Here is a 22,725-nt window from a genome sequence, read left to right as displayed (position 1 = left end):
CGTCATATATTGGATGCGGGAAAGTTCTTCGCGCTTTGAGCCGCCAAAGTTTCTTGTGTTTTTATTTTCTGTTTCTTACTTTCTTTGTTTTCTTTTATTTTCTTGTGAATTTGACTAAAACTAACTTCACTGTGATAGCTAGCTAGCATAGCTGAGTGTAAAAACAGTTTTTCTTATTTGACGCCTTATTATTCTTTTGGTCAAGGTCATAGCTTTCAATTTCAGTTTGCACACATCAACAGCTTTTACTACTGTATATTGTCATGGTTGAAATATGGTTGTTTGAATTGCACAAAATACTGGAACCTTAATGTGTGTGTGTTTTCTGGTCCAAATTTGCATTTTTGCACAGAATCATGCACATATTCTTGTGCACTTAATGCTCATCTGTCATTGCTTGATGTCAGACATTAGAAACCAGCTTGATACAGCAAGCTTACATTTATTGACTCACCACAAAAAATATAACCTTCCCTTGAAGTGAGAATAGTATTACAATTTTAACTATATGTCTATTGATCAAATTGGATCAAATACAGCGTTTTCGAAAACAATATCATCAAACTATCTTGCTAATTTCCCAATGATACTGTTCTGCCCAATCTTGAAACGGCCCCCGTCTTAGCCAAATCTGGCCTGGTCAATTCAACAGTACTGGCAAATTCGTTTTTGATGTACATACCCCAAATATATTTTTATGTGCCTGAGAATGTTTGTAGGGTCTTGCAAACAACAGAGCTTGTGTGTCACATCCATGGTCTCCTGCCTAATCTTTTGACGAACTGGGCATTTTTATGTCCAAATATTGGGCAGTCTCCTAAGATTGGGCAGAACAATACTATCACAGTATATCTGAATTATGTTTTCCGTCAAATTTAAGCAAATCTTGTTTTGATTGATAAATTAATGTTGTCATAAATTATTTGATTTTCTGAATTGGTAGTTTGTGGGATGCTCAGATATAGTAACGATGTTTTACTACAATAAAAAAGTATATGTTTTGCTTAATTTTTTAAACAAATGTATAGTCTTTTCCTTGCAAAATTAGGAGTTTCTTTAAATACAGTAAACTCTCCTGAATCTCTTTCGGTAAGTTGCACCCCGCTGTGTATTCCTGACCCACTCACACATTTAATTAATCATTTTGTAAATTATTGTGGTTGGTTCTATTCAGCTGAGACATGATTGCCGCAACTACAAACACCCTGAAATATCTATGTATATATATGTTAAAAAAAGTTGATTATGGTAATAGGTTTTCATGTGAAACAGAACAATATATTATGGTCCATGTTTAGCATATTTAAATCTTTGTTACTAGGTAAATTGACAATAAATAAAAGTTTGCATCAATGTCAAAAGTAAGTTTTTTTTCTTGTAGAAAAAAGTACTTAATCCTACTATGGGCTAAATTTCACCATGCAAATGATGGTGGTGAAGAATTCAATAGAATAATTATTCGATTATAATTAATAAATTATAAGTAATACTTAACAGGCTTAATATAAACGTACTATATTTTGACTTGTATTTGGCATAAAATCACTTTGTCTTTATACTACCATATATTTACATATATATTATATATTTAACGTGGCCATATTTCTTTTTAAAGTGATGAGAAAACGTCTCTATGAAGCTTGAAAGTTGTATTTATTTTTAAAATGATGAGAAAATGTCTCTACAAAGCTTTAACGTGGCCATATTCCTTTTTTAAGTTACAAGAAAACATTTTGTATCATGTTATAAAAAAGTTTGTATGGACTTCGTTTGTACTTTTTACTTTAAACAAAGCACTTAATATTGTTTTCGTTTAGCATAACGAAGTATATAATGTACTTTGTATCGTTTGTTTTATGACACAAAAAAACATACAAACATTTTAAGACAAAACAAAACAGGTAGCAATGATTTTTGTGTGAAGTTTATTTTACAAAAACACACATTTAATACCCACAATGAGTTAACTTTTCTAATATGTCAGGCCAGAGCCAGAAAAAGCACCCGCTAAAAAATTACCAGTGCTATATGGAGTGCAAAAAATCGCACTTGTAAGCAAAATTTACAAGTGCAATGTGAATATTAGCCAGTGTGAATCACACCTAACTATTTTTTTTTACCACAACGTTTCGTTATTTAAGATGTATAAAAATGATTTTGCAGACTGCCTCATATTAGGTGCGCGATCGCGCGCATGCACCTTGGCACGGTCCTAAAATGTGTTAGACAAGTGAATAATAACTCGCATAAAATACGAACTTATTCCTTATGTGCGTGAACAATCGAGCTCCTAAATAAAACTGTAGCGAGTAATATTATTCAAAGAAATCACATGGAAATAAAAACGCAAAAAATGGAGCGCTGTTTTTAATTCTTCAATTACGCAGTCTACAAAAGAGGTAATGAATAAAAGATATTTATGTAGAAATGAGACATGAGATCCTAAAACTTGTGTACATTTAAGCGGTACTGTATATGTTATTACAATAATAAAACATTATTTTAAGGTGGCAGTAATCCTTTTAAAAATCGGATTTTTTTTACATAATTGGTTACGTAAGGTTATTTTCAGACTTTATAATCCAATTTTTTCTGTTATAACACACTTGTCACGATTTTATGGCTATAATACTATTATCTTTCAACAAAAATATTTAGCCTTAAAAATTCCTCTTTAAAATAAAATTCATGAATAATTAATTAGTTTTGCCGAGTATAGTTTAAGTCTACGTGGTTGTGAAATTGTACAGAAAGAAATGATGTAATTATTAAAGAGAAACGTTAATAACAACAAAGATGGCGCATTATGAAGAAATTTAAGACGATCTTCATTATGCTACATTGCACAAGCTGTAACTTTCAATAGCATGTTCGTTTTACTTTAAAATTTTCAGACATGCTTGGTGAATCATGCAGCCATGATACGGTGTGCGGAAATCTTTTTATTCGCGATATTTTTCTTTTAACAGCGTTTGATGCAGCAGGGGATGCTAACAAAAAATCTTTTGAAAAAAGATTAAAGGCTATTGTTAAAAAAATAAGAATGAACAAAAAAAATCCGCACACCGTTTTAACAGGGTTAACCCAAGGTTCATTTAAAAACAGAAGTTGATGAAAAATAACGAGATTGTAAAAAGTTTTTCTTGTTTTTGATACATTTTTAAAAAGAAATTTCTGCTGACTCAGCAATTTTAGTGTTAAGTTAAAATCATTTTCTTATGTATTAAGGCCTATATTTCTAGGAAATAGTAAAATAAAATGGTATAAATAAAACACTGAGTAAATAATTCAGCTATTTGGACAGCTAAAAAAGGGTTACTGCCACCTCAAAGGTTACCTCCCGCAAAAAATTAAGTTAAGCTCATATGAAAGATCTTTGAAAGTTCTCTAGAAATCCTTTTATTTTTTTGAAAAATCTTTATCCGTTTCTGAGATATTTGTCTTAAAAGTTGTGCTAATTATGCAAAATTATGATGCCATGAGTATGAATTGAGCATAATTATGATAACTAAATGTTAAAATTTATGTAAAAATGTTCAAAACGCGTCAAAGTGAATGGCTAGGAAACATTTTTAACTCTCTATGGCTTGTCATCATGCATAATTAGTAAATCTTCTTAGTCCAAATTCTAAAGAACCAATCAAGAATTTTTAAAAAAATATTCAAATTCCTAGACAGCCTTTCAAGTACTTGTATATGCCGTTACCTTTATTTTTCGCGGGAGGTAACCTTTAAATAATTTTAGGTAACATAAAATTTATTCAAATTTTTGTAAAATTTAAATTTAATTTAGTAAAATTATTTTTTTACTATATGAAAGGAATTTTATTTGTGATTCTTTAGAGTACATCTACGTTTCTTGAAAAAAATAAAAAAGTGACCTGGCTGCCAAAGGGTGAAATTCTACTTTTCATTTACTTCAATTTTTATTTGTTCATTTTTGTATTTATTTTTAGAGACGACAGAATAAGCGTGAGACAGACCCACGTTCTATTGCAAAGTATTATTGCAAACAAAAAGCAGATCAAAGTGGTTTCCAGAAATTATTCATCAATGACAACATAGGTATACGTCTATTATGCTTCCAAATAGGGTGTGAACTGTTTTACATTATTATGATACAACTTTTTTTATAAGGTTTTGGAGTGTTTGCTACAAAAACATTTCAACATGGTGAATTTCTTCTTGAGTATGCTGGAAATTGTATTAGTAAAGTTGAGGGTGAAAAATTGCAATCTACATATCCTGATGAAGCTGGTTCCTTTTTATTTTTTTATAATAACAGTTGGTAAGCAAATTGTACATATATGTTGTGATTATTTTAATATCCACAGCAGTTACTTGCGTAAAGATTGTTGGAAAGAAACTTTATTTACGAATTTTGTAAAGAGCACAGGATAATTTTTTGCAAATAAATGCCGGCAAAAAATATTTTCTTTTGAGAAAAATGGAAAATTTGATTTTCATAAAATATTCAGGAAAATTGTCACAAAAGTCAGTTGTGAAATTTGAAAAGTACTCTAGGTAATATACTGCAATTTTAAGATTATTTATAATAGCATCGATGCAACTGAGAACACACAGTTTGGGAAATACGTTAATGACAGCAAAAATGCCAAAAACTGTTGCATGAAACCGATATATGATGATAATGGGCATTTGCATCTTTGCCTGTTTGTTTTGTGTGACAAAGTCATATCTATTGGAGAAGAGTTGAGATATTCGTATGGAGATATGAAAGAACTTTTTTGGAGAAAAGTGAGTATCTTTGTCACTTTTTTGTTATTTCTTTTTAGTTAGATTTTATAGTTGTGATGAATCAGGCTTCTCATTTTAAAAATAGGTGCTTATGTGATCAATCACATACGCCAGTTCACCAAGTTACGCGATGCAATTGTCCTCTAAAAAGGCATTCCTGGAATGCCTTTTAAAGGACATCAACTTCCATTAAGGATACGGTAACCCCCTTAGACACATTCTCAGTATATTTAAAATATCTTCTCTGCTTGCTTTATTAACTGTAACAAATATATATATATATATTCTGAAAGCCAAATAAATTATCTCTAGAATGATGATAAAATATTTCCATAAAAAAATCCAAGAAGGAAAAATTATTTACAAAAATTCACCTTTCTAGTATATTTTACCAAACACTCCCTTCAGTAAAATTTTTGTTTCTTGAAAAACATATGGTTGCAAAGATCTTATTCAGCTCTAAATAACTTTGCTTTTTTTACTCAAAACAAAACGTGGTTCAAAAAATATAGCATATTTTGTTTTACAACAGCTGTTTTATGACTGATCAATTTTTAAGTATATGATGGATCAATAGCTCGATATTTTCTCACTTTTGCGCTAAAAAAAGCAAAGTTTTGTAGCCAAATAAATTGTCGCAACAAACTTATTTTCGTAGAATTTCGACAAAATGGAGGGGAGTGTTCAACAAAACTATGTACTGTTATGTTGGAAAATTTTATTTCGAGAAAATGCAATTCAAAAATTTTGCACTGCAAAAATCATGCTAAAGGAATGTTATGTTTGTGAATAATTAATAAGTCATGAATATTTTATTAAACATAGAGGTAAAGTGTTTTTGCAGAACCTAGTTATTACCCTAGTTACCCCTTACTTATCATACAGGTTAAATATATTAGAGGAATTTTAAAACTCCTTAATTATCATACAGATTAAATATATTTGAGGAATTTTAACTTTGAGCACACACAGATTTTTTCTCATTTTGTAACTTTTAGGCGACTTCAACTTCATTAGTTGTTCTACAGGCTCGACAGACTCTAATTTTCACGAAAACAAAAAAATAATATCGGCTAAAACTTTTTTTAACAGAAAATCTGTTACATATTCGTTTTTAGCGAAGAATTTTATTATTTCTGCAAGAAGAATGCAGTTATTTACGTAATTTGATAGTTAAATTTCTTTAGAAATTGACAATGTCTTATAAACATGTGTGACAATTTAAGCGATTTTAAAACAATTTGAACCGAAACGAATTTAACGTAGATGAAACGAATTAATTCTTATTTTTGTGAAAAACTAATGGGAAATGAATACAAAATGATTTGGAAATGATTACGAAATGAATTTCAAATCAACCAAGCGAGTTAAAACGGTTACAAACGATTTTTTTGAATTTTTTTATTTTTTAACCGCTGTTGTTAGTGTGTATTTCTTTATTTTTGTTGTTGTTCCAACCATACATTCTCAATAAAATTATTTTTATTTTGCCAACCGACTGTAAGTTACTATCGATTTCTCCCGTAGAACATTGGAGTCGCCTTAACAATAATTATTTTTGATTCTTTTTTGAAAAATACAAAAAAATATTCTAAATTTTTTTTGAGAACTTCAACTGTTACTTCTATTATGTTTAGAACAAGGAGACTGCTTCACCATATTTTGCAAATATTGATGTTGTTACCAAGCAGGGAGTAAGTTTTTTTGTAATATATACATTTTTCTTTTTCTTCACTAGAGTAACTGCTATTTTTCTTTTCTTTCTTTTCAGTTTGTTTTATGCAATCCTGGGAATGTAATTGTGAGTATCCAATCATAGATTTTGAACTTTTTGTTCAAAAAATTCTTGTGTTTATAATAAAACCTTTTTTGTGATTTTAGAATAACCAAAAAAAGCAGATTTATTCTGAACATGTAAGCCATCTACATTTTTAAGGCAAAATGTTTTTGTATCAATATTGTAATCTTTCATGATGTCCACGTTTTGGTTCCTGTTATTAGCCATACTAAAAAGTTAATTTTGAAGAAAAGCTTTCACGATATTAGCTCTAATTACTGTACAAGTCATTTTGAAATAATTTTAAGTTATAATCAGTTATATATCCACAATTTTCATTTTCTCTTTTTCATTTAAATATTTTATGTTGTGTAGTTTTTAAGATTGGAATTCTGATATGTGTCAAAATGACTTAATTTTATCCAATTTTTGAAAATGATTTGTTTAACCAATATGTTATCGATTTCAATTTTTTTGTATTTAATAACAAGAGTTAAACTGTAGCACAATATTTATGTTTTTACCATACAACAAAAAATATGTTGCTTATAAAGCAATCTTTTGCTCCTCCATATAGACGAAACATGCACAAAGATAATTTTTGAGAATCACTCCCATAAATAAAACAAAATTATTTCTACTGTACAGTAATTTTTTGCTAATATTGCACTTAGGATGATGAATTCATTTCTGGTAGTGCAACAACAGAGGAAGATGTCAAGGAATGTCTGGACAAGGTAAGATATATACTTTAATTATGTTGTTTTTAACGTTACATGTATCTTAAAAATATTGAATTATTTTTATTAGATTCATGATTGCATTCTTCAAACAGAAGTGATAGGTTTGTAATGTGTGAAAATTTCTCAATTACGTAACACCCTTTCCCATGCTATCTCTAAAAATGTGTTTGTTTCGGGTAAAATGGCTGGGTGAAGTGTTATAAGTACAAAAAGTTTATGAATTATAAATACACATTGTATGCCAAATCCATATAATTTGAAATAATCAGTGTAAATATTTTAATTCACACTCTTTATCTAATTAAATTCTGATTTGGTTTGTTTGTTATGTTATTAGGTTTATAGGTTGATTTATTAGGTTTGTTATTTTCACGTGTCATGCAGATTTTCACATGCTTTACGCAGAATGTCAAAAATATGACAATATGATACTGATTTTTTTTATGTAAAAAATATTATCGCCTACCTAGCTGTTAAGATATTTTAATGTGTCGGTTACAGAAAACAGACATATTTTTATGGATGGTCTCACTTTAAGTGCCTAATTCCAGTAATTATAACATTATTTTCCTAATTTGCTTACACTTATCTATTTTATGCTGTACTATAGGTTCTGGGTTCTGTAGATACTGTTTTGACTGATTTAATTCAAATAGAACTTATGCATGATAAATTTATTTAGGAGGGTCCATCTGGAAAATTAATCTCATTCTTCTTTGGGATGTTATGAAAAAGGTTAAACAAAGATATTACAACTTGGTTAAGAAAGGAAAATCCAGAAGCAATATTAAATTTGTAACTAAATAGTTTAGAAACATGAACTGAACAAAATATAAGTTTCTGAATAATTTGAGTAGCATACACCCTGAACTGCAATATATATGTATTATACACATGTTATTTACTTTTGAATACTCCTTACCTGATCTATTTGTTTTAGATAATGGGGAAAATGACGAAGAAAAATGTGATCAAGTAGTTGTTTGGAAAAAAGACGGAAGTATTGAACTAAAATCTGACACCTGTGTAAAAGATAAAGATGATGTGAATGCAAAGTTTATTGATGTTGTTGATGTATATGAACCCAAGAATAACGATCCTGTTCGTTTATATAGTAAAAACGTAGGCAATGGAAAAGATTCAGTTGCTATCAATGGTCAGAATGTTGATTTGTGTGAAAAATTAGAGGAGGAAGTAGAGGAAAATATTAAATGCAAAGGTTTTAATGGTGGTTATCAGACAAATGGTGCTACTGTTTACATGCAATTAGAAAATATGGGAGGGGAGAAATATTGTGTTCATAAACTCCAACTTAAAGAAAATGTTGAAAACACATCTATCATACAGGATATGGAAATAGTTGGTGAAAATAAAGAACAAGTTGCTGCTGAAATCATTACAGATATTGTCAGTGTTATAGATAGAAGTGTCACTAATGACAAGGTTCTTGATTTTGTTGATGTATGTGAACCCAAGGGCAATAATTCTGATAGTTTACACAATCAAAGTGTAGGTGAAGGCAAAGATGCAGTTTTGGTCAATCGTGTTGCTGGTAGTGTGAGTTATAAGGTGGATAATCCTACTGTTTATACACAAGTAGAATCAAACGAAGGGGACAGATATTGTGGTGATGAACCTCTACATGGACAGAATGTTGAGGAAACGAATATTGCTGGTATACAGGATATGAAAATAGGTTGTGAAAATAAAGAACAAGTTGCTGAGATCATTGCAGATGTTGTCAGTGTCCAAGGTCGAAATTACAAGAGTGCAGATGTGGTTGCATCAGGTGTAAATACGTACAAGAACAGTACTTACCAATCAAAAAAAAAGATTCAGGAAAATATTGGCAGTGGTGTAAATAAAAAGAATGTCATTGGTGGAGATAAATTTGCAGACTACTACAAGGACATAGATTTTGCCAAGCTGGATTGTAGTGACGATGATGTAAAAATTACTTATCCGGTATGTATGCAATTCATGATTCCGTTTAAAGTATAATTTTTAATTGTATTGATGATAAATATTTATGTTTCAGGAAATTGAAATTGTCCCTGATTTCAGCAGTTCTGACAGCGAAACAGTAAGTATTGAAGGTCCAGTAATTCCACTAATAATACTTAAAAATTTTAAACTTTCTATTCATTTTTTAGTGTTCCATTTTGAATGGTAGTAATGAAGAAACAACTTTTCCATTAAAAATTAATTTTAGGTAATTATTGTTTTCAAATATTACAAAAAGTGATAAAATATTACAAACGAAACTATGAAAAATTGGTGTTTTTATGGTGTCATTCACATGAGATTTGCTGTAAACGACGTAAACAATGCTTTTTTAGTCGAAATTAAAGTAACTTATTTAGTTCTTTAAAGATAATTTTGTTGTAATATTTCTATGTTTATTTTTTAGAAATGACAAAACTGAAACACTGGTATGTTAGAATTCTCCCATATACATTTTTGTTATAATGAAGAAGAACTATTTTGTTCATCACTAACATACTGCTAGGCAGCGAGTGGGATTCGAACTCCGGACCCTAGAGTTGGGAGCCAAAGACAAAACCACTACACCACACTACGGCAATATGTTAGATAGTTTATCGGGATGGTGCATATACATAGGTGAATCTTTATTGCGATATAATAAAGATTTACCTATGTACATTTTTATTTTTGAAGATTTTGAATTGTGAGGAGGAGATATAGATAGCACCTGATTTAATATAAGAAATGCTTAGACTATTACCGTTATAATTATGCTATAAAGACATTGCACAATTTTTTTATTGGAATACAGTGTAGTTGGAGTCCACTAGAAAGTTGTACGGTATGATAATTATAGTAATAAATTGATGCTATTTTATTTTTAGACAAAAGTATTGGAGAAGTTCGTATGTATTCCATCATTACTCATATATTTTTTACATTGCAGCATTTCTAATTTAAATTTAATACAAATGCCGGTATATTTTCAGCAAATGTTAGTTCAGGTTAATAAAATTTTCATGTTTTTTTTTGCTGCTAAAATATACTGTCATCGATTTACCTAAATGTTGAAAATTATGAATTGTTGAAGTGAAAAAATGAAAAATTAACTTCATGGTAAAATTACCTGACAGTTAATTTTGGTTTACAAAGGTTACATTGTGATGCACTGGTTATAATTAGAGAAAATTATAGGAAATTCTTCATTTATTCAGAAAATCATTAAATTTAAAAGATTAGATTTTATAAAACCAAATCTTTTTTTGTGCTCAGTAACTTTTCCATTTAACGCCAATTGAATGGTTTATTGGTTGAAAACTTATTTTTGTAGAACTTTTGTTGAAAATCATGAAATATTGACATTTTGTTAGAATTTAATTTCTCGGATTTGACCCAAACTTGCTTAATTTGCCTTGTGCATTGAAGGCATGTAATTTCAATTTTTTTGTTTTTATTTTTTTTAAAAATTTATTTTAAAAGTACTTGTTTTGTCAGTTGTCTGATGTTTATGACTTGGTAATAAAGCATGCACCACCAAATGATTACTTAATTTAAGCAATATGTAGTGTAGTTCCAGCATTCATGCCAAAGTAAGAAGAATGTTAATTCTGGGAGTCCAATTTTCTCATCTCCTGCATTTATAAGGTCAAAGTCCAAAATCAATTCCATTAGGTCCTACGGTCAATAGTAATAATTAAATACACCTAATAGTTACTCTTTATTAATGTTAGATGAAAGTTGATCTTGAAGAAATAGAAACTCTAGCATCGACAAAGGTATTGTATGTTTGTAATAACTTTTCATACATCCTTGCATAGCTTTTTTTATATCTGGAAATTTTGCAGGTGTGTCAAGTTGCTGAACATACGCAGACCATTAGGGAAGTCAGCTGTTGTGAACAAGTGAGTTTTGTGATGATGCTTATTTAATTTACAATGATTTGTTCAGCCCTTTTGAACTACCAACAAGTTGCTTCCTAATTTATTATTTTTAATTATCAATAGTATTATTTAACACAAACAGGTTTCAGTGAAAAATGATTCTGGTTTGGAGATTGATGAGGATTTAGACATTGTGAATACTGATAGTGAACAGGAAACAATTGAAGCCGAGTCTAAAAAACTGCAGGTACTATTATCGATGCATTTTAAGATTGTGTAAACTTATATACTACTGACTGATTAATACTTTCCAATGCTATTTTATTTAAATTTAGGATTATTGATGCAAGGCTTTATGTTTTGTGTTATGTAGCAATTCTAGAATCATCTTATCTTTTTATTTCAGAAAAAAAGTCCTTACAAAAAACCGTATAGAATGTGCATTTATTGTTCTATAATGTCTTCAAAATTGAGCAGACACATTAAAAAATGTCATAAGGAAAATGAAAGAGTGAAAAATGCACTAAAGATGACTAAGGTGAAGCAAATTGAGGAATGGAAAAAAATTAAAAGGGAAGGAATTTTAATGTACAACAAGTTGCAAGCTACCACAGAAAATCCTATTTTCCAAGGAGAACGTCAAAGAAAGAAATACTTGGAATTGCAACGTTGTAATTTATGCTCTGCTTTTATCTCTAAGCGTTTCTTTGCCAGCCACAAAAGAACGTGCATGAGAAGACAAGATGCTGTCCCAACAGGCTTGCCATTGTCACTGGACTTCCTTCCAATGTCACTCCAAATGTCGGATCAATTCAAGGAAGTCATTTTGGCCAAGCTTAGAGATGATCCCGTAGGTAAGTTATCATTTTTATATTTACGTTACGAGCTTTTTTCCATACTTGTTCATAGTTTAGCAATTGATTTGTAGGACAGCTTTATGGTGATAACATCCCTGTTCTTCACATTTGTTACCAATTCATGAAATTTTCATTGTTCTTTATTAAATTATTACGAATAACTACAGTAATCAAAAATAATAAAAAATTGCAAAGGAAACTTCTGGGATTTAAGGAGTTAAAAAATACTTGTACTATTCATTAAAAGTCCTTATGTATTTCATAGAAATCCTTAATTCATTCAAATAATTATTTAATAAACATAATCATGTTACATCCTGGATATGATCAAGTGTAACATTTTTTTGTTGTTTTTTATGAGCGAAATAGTAAAAAAAGTGTTCAATTAAAGTTGTAGTTTAATTTAAAAAAAATATATGAATTGATCTTTTAGATTATTGACCTAATTCATAAAATTATGTTTTCAAAAGGTTTTAAGTTTATTTCGTTAAAATAAATACTCACAAATGTTTGACAGAAAAAAAATGTAGGTTTATTTAATTTGTATTCACGCCCCCAAAGGTTTAAGAACATCTATTTCAATGTACAACCTTCCACTGTACATTAAAATTGATGCAAATAATGTTTTTTTTAATTTTCTAAACCTTTAAACACAAAATAAATATTTGAAAATTTAATTTGCCTTGTTTAATAATAGGAAATATATGTCGCAAAGATGAAATGATATTACGAATTGGAATGAAGTTGTTTGCAAAGCTTGTAGTCAAAAAAGAAAAAGCAGCCACCGTGAATAAATCTGTTAGGGGTCATATGCGAGTGTTAGGTAGCCTGTACCAATCTTTTAAGAGGATGAATGGCGTTTGTCATGATCATGGTAATTTGTTAGATATGTTTGTGCGAAAGAATTTTACGTGTTTTACTGATGCCATTGACGCTGTTACTTTGAATGTTGATCGTAGTCTTAAGCCAGGACTACGCCAGAATGTTTTTTACATCATCAACAAAAGTGTAAAAATATTGTATGCTCATCAATATATGTTAGCTAACGAAGAGGAGGCCAGTGAAATCGAAAAATTTATGGTATGCTATAAAGCCAACGAGGATTGCATGGTTTCCTCTGCACGATACGAGCTTGAAAAAAAAAGGCTAGTTAAAATAAGAAAACCATGTCAGTTGCCTTTGGAAAGCGACATTGAGAAAATACATCAACATATTCTCAAGAGAATGGGTGAACTACTGTGTGTTTTTGAGTTATGGACTGCTCACTCTTTTGTTGAACTGAGGAACTTAGTACTCACACGACTAACATTATTGAATGGGCGCCGTGGTGGGGAAACAAGTCGCCTCCTAGTAAAAGATTGGTTAGAAGCAGAAAGCGATAATTGGATTGATCAACAACGTCTTCAGAGTTTGAATGAAGCTGACAAACTATTAGTGAGTTCACTAAAAATAACCTACATGACGGGTAAAGGAAATCATCATTTGGTGTCTGTTTTATTTCCAAACGACACTACTTCTGCTATGAAAAGGTTAGTTGATCCAAAATTTAGAATCAAGGCTGGTATCGATAAAAATAATGATTTTGTGTTTGCCAGCACACAGCTGTCATCTTTAAATGTGTCTGGCTGGCATGCATTGAAAGAAGTCTGTAAGAAACTAGAACTTACCAATGTGGAAATTATAAATGCAACCACTAATAGACACCGCGTCAGCACTTTATATGCTGCGTTGGACCTGCCACAACAGGAAAGACAACTGTTCTACGCCCATATGGGTCATTCTGAAAGCATGAATAAAGATATTTATCAAGCCCCATTAGCTTTAATGGGAGTCACAAAGATTGGAAAACAATTAATAAATCTCCATGCAAGCGGTATGTATTTATTTGTTAGGGAGGAGCCTTTCTGTATGGAATAAAATTGTGGAAGTGGCACGCATTCTAGGTAACAACTTTATCATAGATCATGAGTGGTAAATTTAATTTTTTTCTTGTTTATTGAGATTTAGGAAACCAGGATATAATGGAAGACTTGCCGGGTTATGTTTTATTAAACCTTTTTTTATAAATTTTTGTCGTTTTAACCACTGTATTTCATTTATTTGTTTAATTTTTTCTTATAATGTATTAACAAATGTTCAAATCAGCTAATATTATTTCACGATTATTATGATCGAAATAATACGTGTTCCAAATTTGATTTCATTAAAAAATTATTAAAAGATTGCAGATGAGCAAAATGTAGAATGACTTTTCATGATTAGCAAGTCTTTCAGTGTTTATAACTTGATTGTTTATAGATAACGGTCATATTGAAGAAACTGATAAAAGTTTAAAAACATTTAAAGACAAAACTCATACAGGTATGTTTGCTTTTTCTAATGTTGTCTGGTGCAAATAGAGAAAATTTCTGTTAGTTACAAAACTCGTTATTTTGTTCTTTTTATTAGTCATTGTTTTTGATGAAATTTTTTCAAAGCAATGTGTGATCCAAAACCTAAAGATCTTCCCCATCATTGTTTTATATTGTTTGGAAAATTACCTTAAAGCTGCTCAATGGACTACATAGCAGACTAATACTTTCTTTCTTTAGAAGACAAGAAATTGGCAACTAACTATGCAGTGACAAGTACTCCCGTAAGAACATCAGCTGAAGGTTAATACTTCACTGTAGTTTATTGATTCAATCCTTTGGGCCTCAGTGACTTGCAAAGTGTTTGTTTTTTTTGGTTTTTTATTCAGCGACAAAGACAAAAAGATCAGTGGGGAAAAGAGTGATGATGCTGTCGAGCAGTTCATCGGATGAAGAAGCTATTGAATCAAAAAATGGTTAGTTTTAAATTTAATTTAAAACAACGTCTGATTTATAATACCAACCATGACCTTGTTTTAGATATACGATGGTTTTTTTGTTTTGTTTTTGTTTTTAGTACCAGTTGAAGCTAGGAAGTATCCTTTGCGTGGTGAGTGGTTTGAGTTTTGATTTTTTTGTCAAACAATATTTATTCAACCTGTCCTACTCTGCGTTGTGGGAAATGTTTATTTATAGAACATTGAATTTGAAAACCAGACCTTATTTGTTTTAAATCTCACATAGGTCAATTAAAAATCATATGAAATATAAGTTGTTTTTATAGTCCTCTATGCAAAATATATTACTTAACGTTTTTGCGGAAAATTGTCTAGTATCACTAATATTAAACGTAATATTTTTACAAATTACATGTACTTAACTTTTTTTCACTTACTTAAAAGTAATTGCGAGTTCACCGAAATAAAAATGTATTTTTTGTTGACCATTTGATTGTACATTTGACTTTGAATTATAGGCAGATCAAAAAAAAGAAAAAAGTACGTTAAAATTACTGGTGAGTATCCTTTCAAGAGTCTTTCTGTTTTAATTATTTATTTTAGTTTTCTCAATAACACTTAGACAGTTATGAAAATTATTTATATACCGAGAAATATCAACCTGGATTGTTTAAAATTTATGGGATGTACAAGTATCTTTTGCAAAAGATGTATTTCATGTTTATGAATATCCATTTCTATCTAGATGCCCAAATTAGAGATGATTCATGTGATCCTACTTCCTATGAAGGTAAGTGATGTAAAAAATTAAGTTTAAAGAAACCTTTGTAGGTTGCTTCGTGTGCAAATTAGATTTTAAAGAATTTGGCGTCTTCCCCAATCTTAAATTCTCTCAGAAATTCAACTTTCCAATGATCCTGGAGATTAAATATGTTGAAAAATGCTTAGATCTTTCAAGTGTCATTAACTTTACTGATTTTTGAGTTGCCATAGTATAAAAACGCTGCTATATATAAGTTATAAAGGACAATATTTTTTCTGTTAAAGCAATAATAGTTTGAATGGTCGTCTTGCTAACCAAGAGTTATAATTTCCAGGAATTTTCTAGTTTAAAAAACAACCAGATTTTATTCCAATAGATAAAGAAGAGAATGAGAGATTGAAATGCAAACGTAAGTTGAACACTTTTATCGCTTCTTCATATATATAGGTTTAGTTAAACCACTTTTTTAGGTTTGATATTAACAAAACTTATCTTATTGTTGCTTTTATACTTAGCTGTCAAATCCAGTGTCAAGTGGACTCCGGAATTAAATAAAGTGTTCTTCGAAAAATTTGGTTGTTACGTGCGTCGCACCAATGATCGACCATTTCCAGGTATCAAATAATTTAGCTTTTGTTCGATGGTTTTTAAGTATAGGTAAATAGATTGTTTGAACAATCACTTGCAAATGAGGCATAGTTGCTTAAAGCAACTATTTTGTGTCTTTTGTGCGAGTATACTCAATCATTCTTGCATTATTTTAGGTCGACTGGAAATGGAAAATTTTGCAAAAAGTTACTTTGGATCAGCCAATTTTGCCTTCGCTGTGCGAACAAAAATAAACAACGAGCGGAAAAAGTTCGATGACATAAAGAATAAAAGGTTGAAAGAAATTGGACTAACTAGTTAATCATGCAGTTATTTTTGCTTTACTAATTTTTTGTTTGGATATACTGACTTTAGCTAACTTGTGAAGTTGTCGCTTTGAATTACCTAATTTCTAGTCATTTTGGTGTCTATTTACATTCCTGCGTTCTGTACATGTATTACGCACAAATGAGTTAGTGTGGATTTTTTTCCTTTTTTTTAAAGGTATGAATCGATCCATTTATTCTTTGCAATTTATTTGTAATTTTATGTTCAGAAAGAAAAATTAGTCCACATTTTGCTTTTTTTATTTCTCCTTGGTTCAAACCTGTGAAATGACTATGTGTCATCCTATAGGAAATGTTTTGCGCCAATACACTAATAATTACCGTCGGGTAGACCTTTTGTACCTTCTCACGGTCACGTTATACGCAAGTGATTTTGCTGTTTCACCAATCTTCGGAGTAACAGGTGTCTCAAGTGTAAATCCACTTCCGAACAAACTGGACAGAAATTAATAAATTGATTAAACGTAGATTGGTCAACTTTTACATTATTTGCTCAAAAATATGAAGTGAAAATACATAATAGTTTTAGAAACAGCGAAAAGCTCACATTTTAAACGACTGCTTCAAGAATATTTTTTCCGACATGAACGGAACAGGTAATTAAGGCATGATTGGGTATAAATCATAAGCCATTCTTTTCGTTTACCGAAATTTTATGATCCTGCAAGTGGAAAATTGTCTTAGAGTAAAGAGTTGTTTTAATGTCTTTTCCGTTTCTTGAGATCGATCAAAGAAGGGTAAACTTCGTTAGTTCGCACAAATATTGACATCTGGTTAGAGTAAAACAAAAAACCTTATTTATTTCCATCATTTGATTAGAGAAGTACTATTTCAGAATTTTTTCTTAACATCTTCTAAAATGACCTAGTTAGCATTTCTAATCAGTTTATTTTCAGTTCTTCTCAGTTATAAGAAGATAAAATATAATTTGTATTTTAGCTGTATTGTAGAAAAATAATTTACCAAAGTCAAGGTGAAAACCCTGCATTTTCCTTATCTTAATCAGAAATTTTATGATTTCATTCTTTTAATTTCTTCAGATTCTAAGATTACGGAGTTTAATACCGCGCAGGTCTGCCCACTAGAAAAGCGCTTGTAGGAAAAAAAATTTAAAACGCCGGCAGAGCGTAAGGCATAAGGAAAACATGAATTAGTGACCTTTTGCTTTGTATTTTTACTCTATAAATACTGCGATAAATTGATTTATTAATTATTTAAAATACTCAGTACTCACATAAGAGCTTGTCCAGAAGAAACAAGGTTCAAGATCGAAACATGCTAAAATTGCTTTAAGCTGTAGCTGCACCAATGTTACAAATGAAAAAACTTTATTTATGGCAGCTAGTTACATCACAAGTTTTCATTATTGTCTTAAAAATACCGCAATGCGTAAAAAGGGAAAGTAACAACAATTGTCAAGTCTTACCTAGCTATCTTGCTATAATGGGTTAGGAGATGAAACGCAATAATAAGAAACAAGTTGGAATGATTTTTTATTGTTATAGCATAGCTAGCACGAGAGATTTATTTAGCACTTTGCATTTCAAAAGTAATGTACACATAATTGTGCAATAAGGATTTATTATATATTCAATGCTGAAGCTTAAAAAATATATATATATATTTGTAAATCATGTCCGTAACGGAGAATAAAGGTACGTAAAACATGTTATAGTGTTCCCTAATTCCCGAATGTGTATAAATAACTTTTTAATTATTTGTGCACTCAAAAAAAAATTTATATTTTTTTGTCCTAAAGGAAGATTGGGGAGACACGTCCCCCGAATCTCACTATTGTACTTTGAAAAATTAAAGGGGACACAAAAAATGTGGCTATCGCCGAAACCCCATAAAACATACCATAGCTGTGTCAGCATCCCAAATAGGTCTCGAATATTAAAATTGTTTTGAGCAAAAAAGCTTTGTTCATGAAATATGAGGTGTCACCTTATTATACATTTCGAGCGGGGTCCCCCTAACGTGGAATAAAGAAGTATATATATATATATATATATATATATATATATATATATATATATATATATATATATATATATATATATATATATATATATATATATATATATATATATATATATATATATATATATATATATATATATATATATATATATATATATATATATATATATATATATATATATATATATATATATATATATATATATATATATATATATATATATATATATATATATATATATATATATATATATATATATATATATATATATATATATATATATATGGATATATATATATATATATGGAACTGGAACACTTGTTACATTGAATCACTAAACTATTACTTCTCATCTGTCTTTTACATGTTATTGTAGGTGGTAGAAGAAAAAGGACAATTTGTAATTTGCTGATATTGCATTAGAAGTGAATTTGAAAGACATTTACAGACACATTCCATTGAAAGAATTAACAAACAAAACAAATTTGCAAAATTTATTTAATACACATATGGAAGGACTTATCAGGAGTCCAGCATTATCATAGGGGTACGAAGATAGAACAATGGCATATTTAAACTTGGATAATTATGAAGTATCTTTATTTGAACGGCTGCATGACATTAAAGGTATATTTATTTTATATGTGCTGTGTAGGTCAGCATGTTTGTGAAAAGGAGATCAGTGAATATCATGACATTTTTGTGTCCACATGTTATACTATATTGATATAATATATTTTGTTTATACATACCTATTAATTTTTTAGGTCATATATCAAACATTCAAGAAGTGCTGCCATCTTTTCTAAACAATGAAGGAAAAGAAATACTTAAACTAACATTTGAAACATGTTTCGGAAATAAAGATAATATAAGAGGTATGTTACTCAAAATGTCCATTTAAAGCATTTAAAAAAATGGACATTAAGAAACAAAAAGTTATCAACATGATTTTTTTTAAGGCGCTGATTACAGATATTCTCTTCTAATGGTATACAAGAATTTGAAGGATCACTGCACAGAAGATATTAAAGAAATATTGCACACGTTAGTGGAGATATCTCTGTTTTGCTATGCAAAAGCTGATGAGAGAACACCAAAATCAATATTGAGATTACACAATATAACTTTCACACACGCTTATCTTTGCATCAATTCGATGAAATATCAGAAAGTTATAACTCATCGTAAATTATTTGGTATTTACTTTCACTCCCTAACTACTCACCTTCCACATATGGCCAGATAATATGCTCCAAGCCAACTACATACAGAAGATGAAGAACGATATTTCAGCTGCCTGAATCAAATAAGCAGAGCAACTTCATCACGAAGAAGTGAATCAATTCGGGATAACAGCATCATCAGACATCAAATTGAACAAATTTTTAAGGAAAAGAATGGGTCATAACGTTCCAATCTAGAGCAAAAAATTTCAAAGTTATCATCATGCATCCGTATTTGCCTATTTTTTCATTGATTATACTTTAAAGGCAAACATTTTTGCAGTATTTTAGCAAGTGTAGAAAAATTTTTGCGAGATTTTTTCCTTCAAAGTATCATCAAAAAACAGTGACTGTGACTCAGTGACTGACAAAGAAAACACAACGTTCAATCTGGACGAAATACTACAAAAAGACTTTGAAGCTCATTTGCAAAGAATTTCAGATTATTTGGTATGTGGCAAGGATGTGTGGTGGACACACAACAGAATAAAAATTATATTGCATTCTTTGATGGAACATTAGAGCGTGATTTCAGATCGCAAGGACCAACATTGAAAGAAATACAGCACTCCACATATTGTTTCTGAAGTAACTGAACTATGGAAAATATGTTTGAAAACTCCTGGCCTGCTACTTCCAAACTCAGTCGAAATTCAGCAAACTGCAGTAAAAAGGAATGATGAAAGGGTAGAAAAATCCACACAAAACAACTGAAAACTCTTGCATTAAAAAATTACCTAAAAAATATTGAGGAAGTTTGATATAACCATATTTTTTATAGGAAGTACAAAAAAAATGAAAATGAGAGAGACCAAGTTGAATTTTCAATAACAATCATTGATAGGGTTTAGCAAAGCCTATACAGATGGAGTCAGTGAGTTTTAATTTATATACAGTGATGCAACACATTACAACTACCTTGGACATATTTAGTTTTGCACGTATAAAATTTTAAAAGTTTCTTTTAGCAACACAATTGCGAAAAACATTTTTTGCCACAAATAAGTTTTGCAATTTTGTTAAAAGTATATATATAGATATGCTATAAGGTTCTTTCATTTCGTAGGAGCAGAAAAAATGATGAAGCCAATTCGAATGAATATTCTAAAACTAACATCGAAGTTGATCTGCTAAGTAAAATATCAAATCAATTTTCTAAACAATTTCATGCTCCAATAACGGTGAATCTAATTTGCGAAATTTCCTTATTCAACTAGTTTTTAAAAACTGTTATACTTATAGGAGGAAGCGGAAGAAGAGAATGAGGAATTGATTGTTTTGAATGAAGATAGCATAGAACAGAATATTAATGTGTTGGGAGAAATTACAGAGCCTGGATCATTACAACTTTTACCCAGCACGTCTGAGAAAAAGCCTTCATCCTTTAAATCAAATATCGGTATTTTGATCCAAAAAATGATAGGTGAAAGTCCAATTTTGACACAGTTCGACATGCATCACATCAAATTTAAAAACACTGCAAATGAATATTCACGAAAACAATGCTTTTCGCTGTTACTAAAACTTCAGATGAAAGTATTGAAGGCACATGAACAATGCAAAAAACAACTGCAGGCATGGAAAAAAAATTTTTTCTTGAAAAAGGTTATCAGCCCAATGATGAAGATATAAAAGCAGATGAAGAAGCGAATGTTTTCCTGAGAAGAGTGACATTGGGTAAAAAACTTTTGCAACGTTGGGAGATAAAATTTCGACATTACTATTTCATACTAAACAAACTAGCCATGTATATTTCTAGCCAGCTGACTGAAAAAAAGGCTCTGTGGGAGAATGATATAAGGATGTCAAAAAGTGGAAGTTTTTGAACGCTTTTTGGTGGGAAGACGTTTACCAGCTGGAACAAAGGATATTTTATGACATCTAGATGGTTTTGCTAGATCATAATCGGATAAGAACTGTCACTAACACACGTAGAACAGTATCGTGGCGGTACGTGAATCTACCTTGTAAAAGGGCTAATTTACAAGCGCCTAAAATGTGGGACACGTTACAAGAGGGTTTTTTACATAGGGTGCAACTTTTGTCATTTTGAATTCCCCACTTGACAAGATTTGTAGGAGAAGGAAGCGTATCATAGGTTGCGCCAATGCAAAACGAAGATAAACTTTGCGGCAGAGACAGTAGGTTCTTCCGAGAAAGATTGTATTTAATAAACGAGCACCATTTAGTCCAGTTACCTTGGACATGAAGCTGAACGGCTTGAGCATAATGTCTTCCTCTTTGTTCTGCACAACATCTGATACAAGTTTGCGGTAAGAATGGGTACCAATTGCTTGGACACTCTTATGGCTTACCAGTCCCAAGCCTGCTCTACCAAACTGGTGGAAACCAAGTATTTTCTTGAACTCGAGTTGACTCTCTGCTGATTTTTTTGTCTGATCTACCTTCCAGTGTCCAGCCTTTAAGTCTGGAGGATAGTCTGAGACTAGAGGATCAGCCTAATCTCGGAGGAGAAGATGACCGCTGATCTTAGCAGATTTTAGTACAGAGGATAGACTTTTTAAAGGTAACGGGCATGGCGATGAAGCAGAATACAAACTTATGTTAGAAATAGAGTGATGGAGTCTCGGCCACTTTCTTGTGAAGAAAGAAAACTTTTGTTCTAGTGAAACAATACGAGATATCGGAACTTCGTAAATTAAAAAAGGCCATCGTATTCGGGGAATTAGAAGATGATGGAAAAACCACACTTTGTGAATGCCTCTATGGGAAGACTTATCTATGAGTTTGACTTGCTCTACAGCGTTAACAATAGCCTGTTGGACAACAGCTGAATCTGACAATGTTAAATTCATCGTCCGGCCAAAAACTTAACTGGGTTTGCGTGAATAGATGGGATTGGTTCTTGCACGACACAAAAAGGAGACTGATCTAAAACTTTTCCATTAGCTATAACAATGCTTCGTAATTTTGAAGGTCTAAAGCCCATTCCAGCCCAATGAAGGGCTGTTACACAACGATCCAACAAGTTTTGAGTTTGAGGGAC

General features: G+C 30.6%; 1 protein-coding gene across 2 annotated transcripts; it reads left to right on the top strand.

Annotated features, from left to right (window-relative positions):
* Positions 1–5: 5 nt before the first annotated feature.
* On the top strand, positions 6–16,734 carry LOC130630689 (uncharacterized). Of its 2 annotated transcripts, XM_057444267.1 has the most exons (28): positions 6–1,361; positions 3,957–4,065; positions 4,138–4,288; positions 4,560–4,758; positions 6,396–6,452; positions 6,530–6,559; positions 6,640–6,672; positions 7,210–7,272; positions 7,346–7,379; positions 8,219–9,243; positions 9,317–9,361; positions 9,432–9,490; positions 9,689–9,710; positions 10,149–10,169; positions 10,995–11,039; positions 11,109–11,165; positions 11,287–11,391; positions 11,551–11,998; positions 12,699–13,874; positions 14,300–14,362; positions 14,593–14,655; positions 14,742–14,828; positions 14,930–14,962; positions 15,329–15,367; positions 15,556–15,600; positions 15,950–15,982; positions 16,089–16,187; positions 16,338–16,734. In XM_057444267.1, exons 1-28 carry the CDS (start codon positions 1,353–1,355, stop codon positions 16,481–16,483), a joined length of 4,296 nt encoding a protein of 1,431 aa, XP_057300250.1. In that variant the 5' UTR covers positions 6–1,352; the 3' UTR covers positions 16,484–16,734. The 2 variants fall into 2 exon arrangements, with proteins under 2 accessions (XP_057300250.1, XP_057300251.1); XM_057444268.1 differs by lacking the exons at positions 6–1,361; positions 3,957–4,065; positions 4,138–4,288; positions 4,560–4,758; positions 7,346–7,379.
* The last annotated feature ends 5,991 nt before the right edge of the window (positions 16,735–22,725 follow it).

The sequence above is a fragment of the Hydractinia symbiolongicarpus genome, chromosome 2 (assembly GCF_029227915.1).
Source record: "Hydractinia symbiolongicarpus strain clone_291-10 chromosome 2, HSymV2.1, whole genome shotgun sequence".
Lineage (NCBI taxonomy): Eukaryota > Metazoa > Cnidaria > Hydrozoa > Anthoathecata > Hydractiniidae > Hydractinia > Hydractinia symbiolongicarpus.
This window is presented reverse-complemented; position numbering and strand designations above follow the sequence as displayed.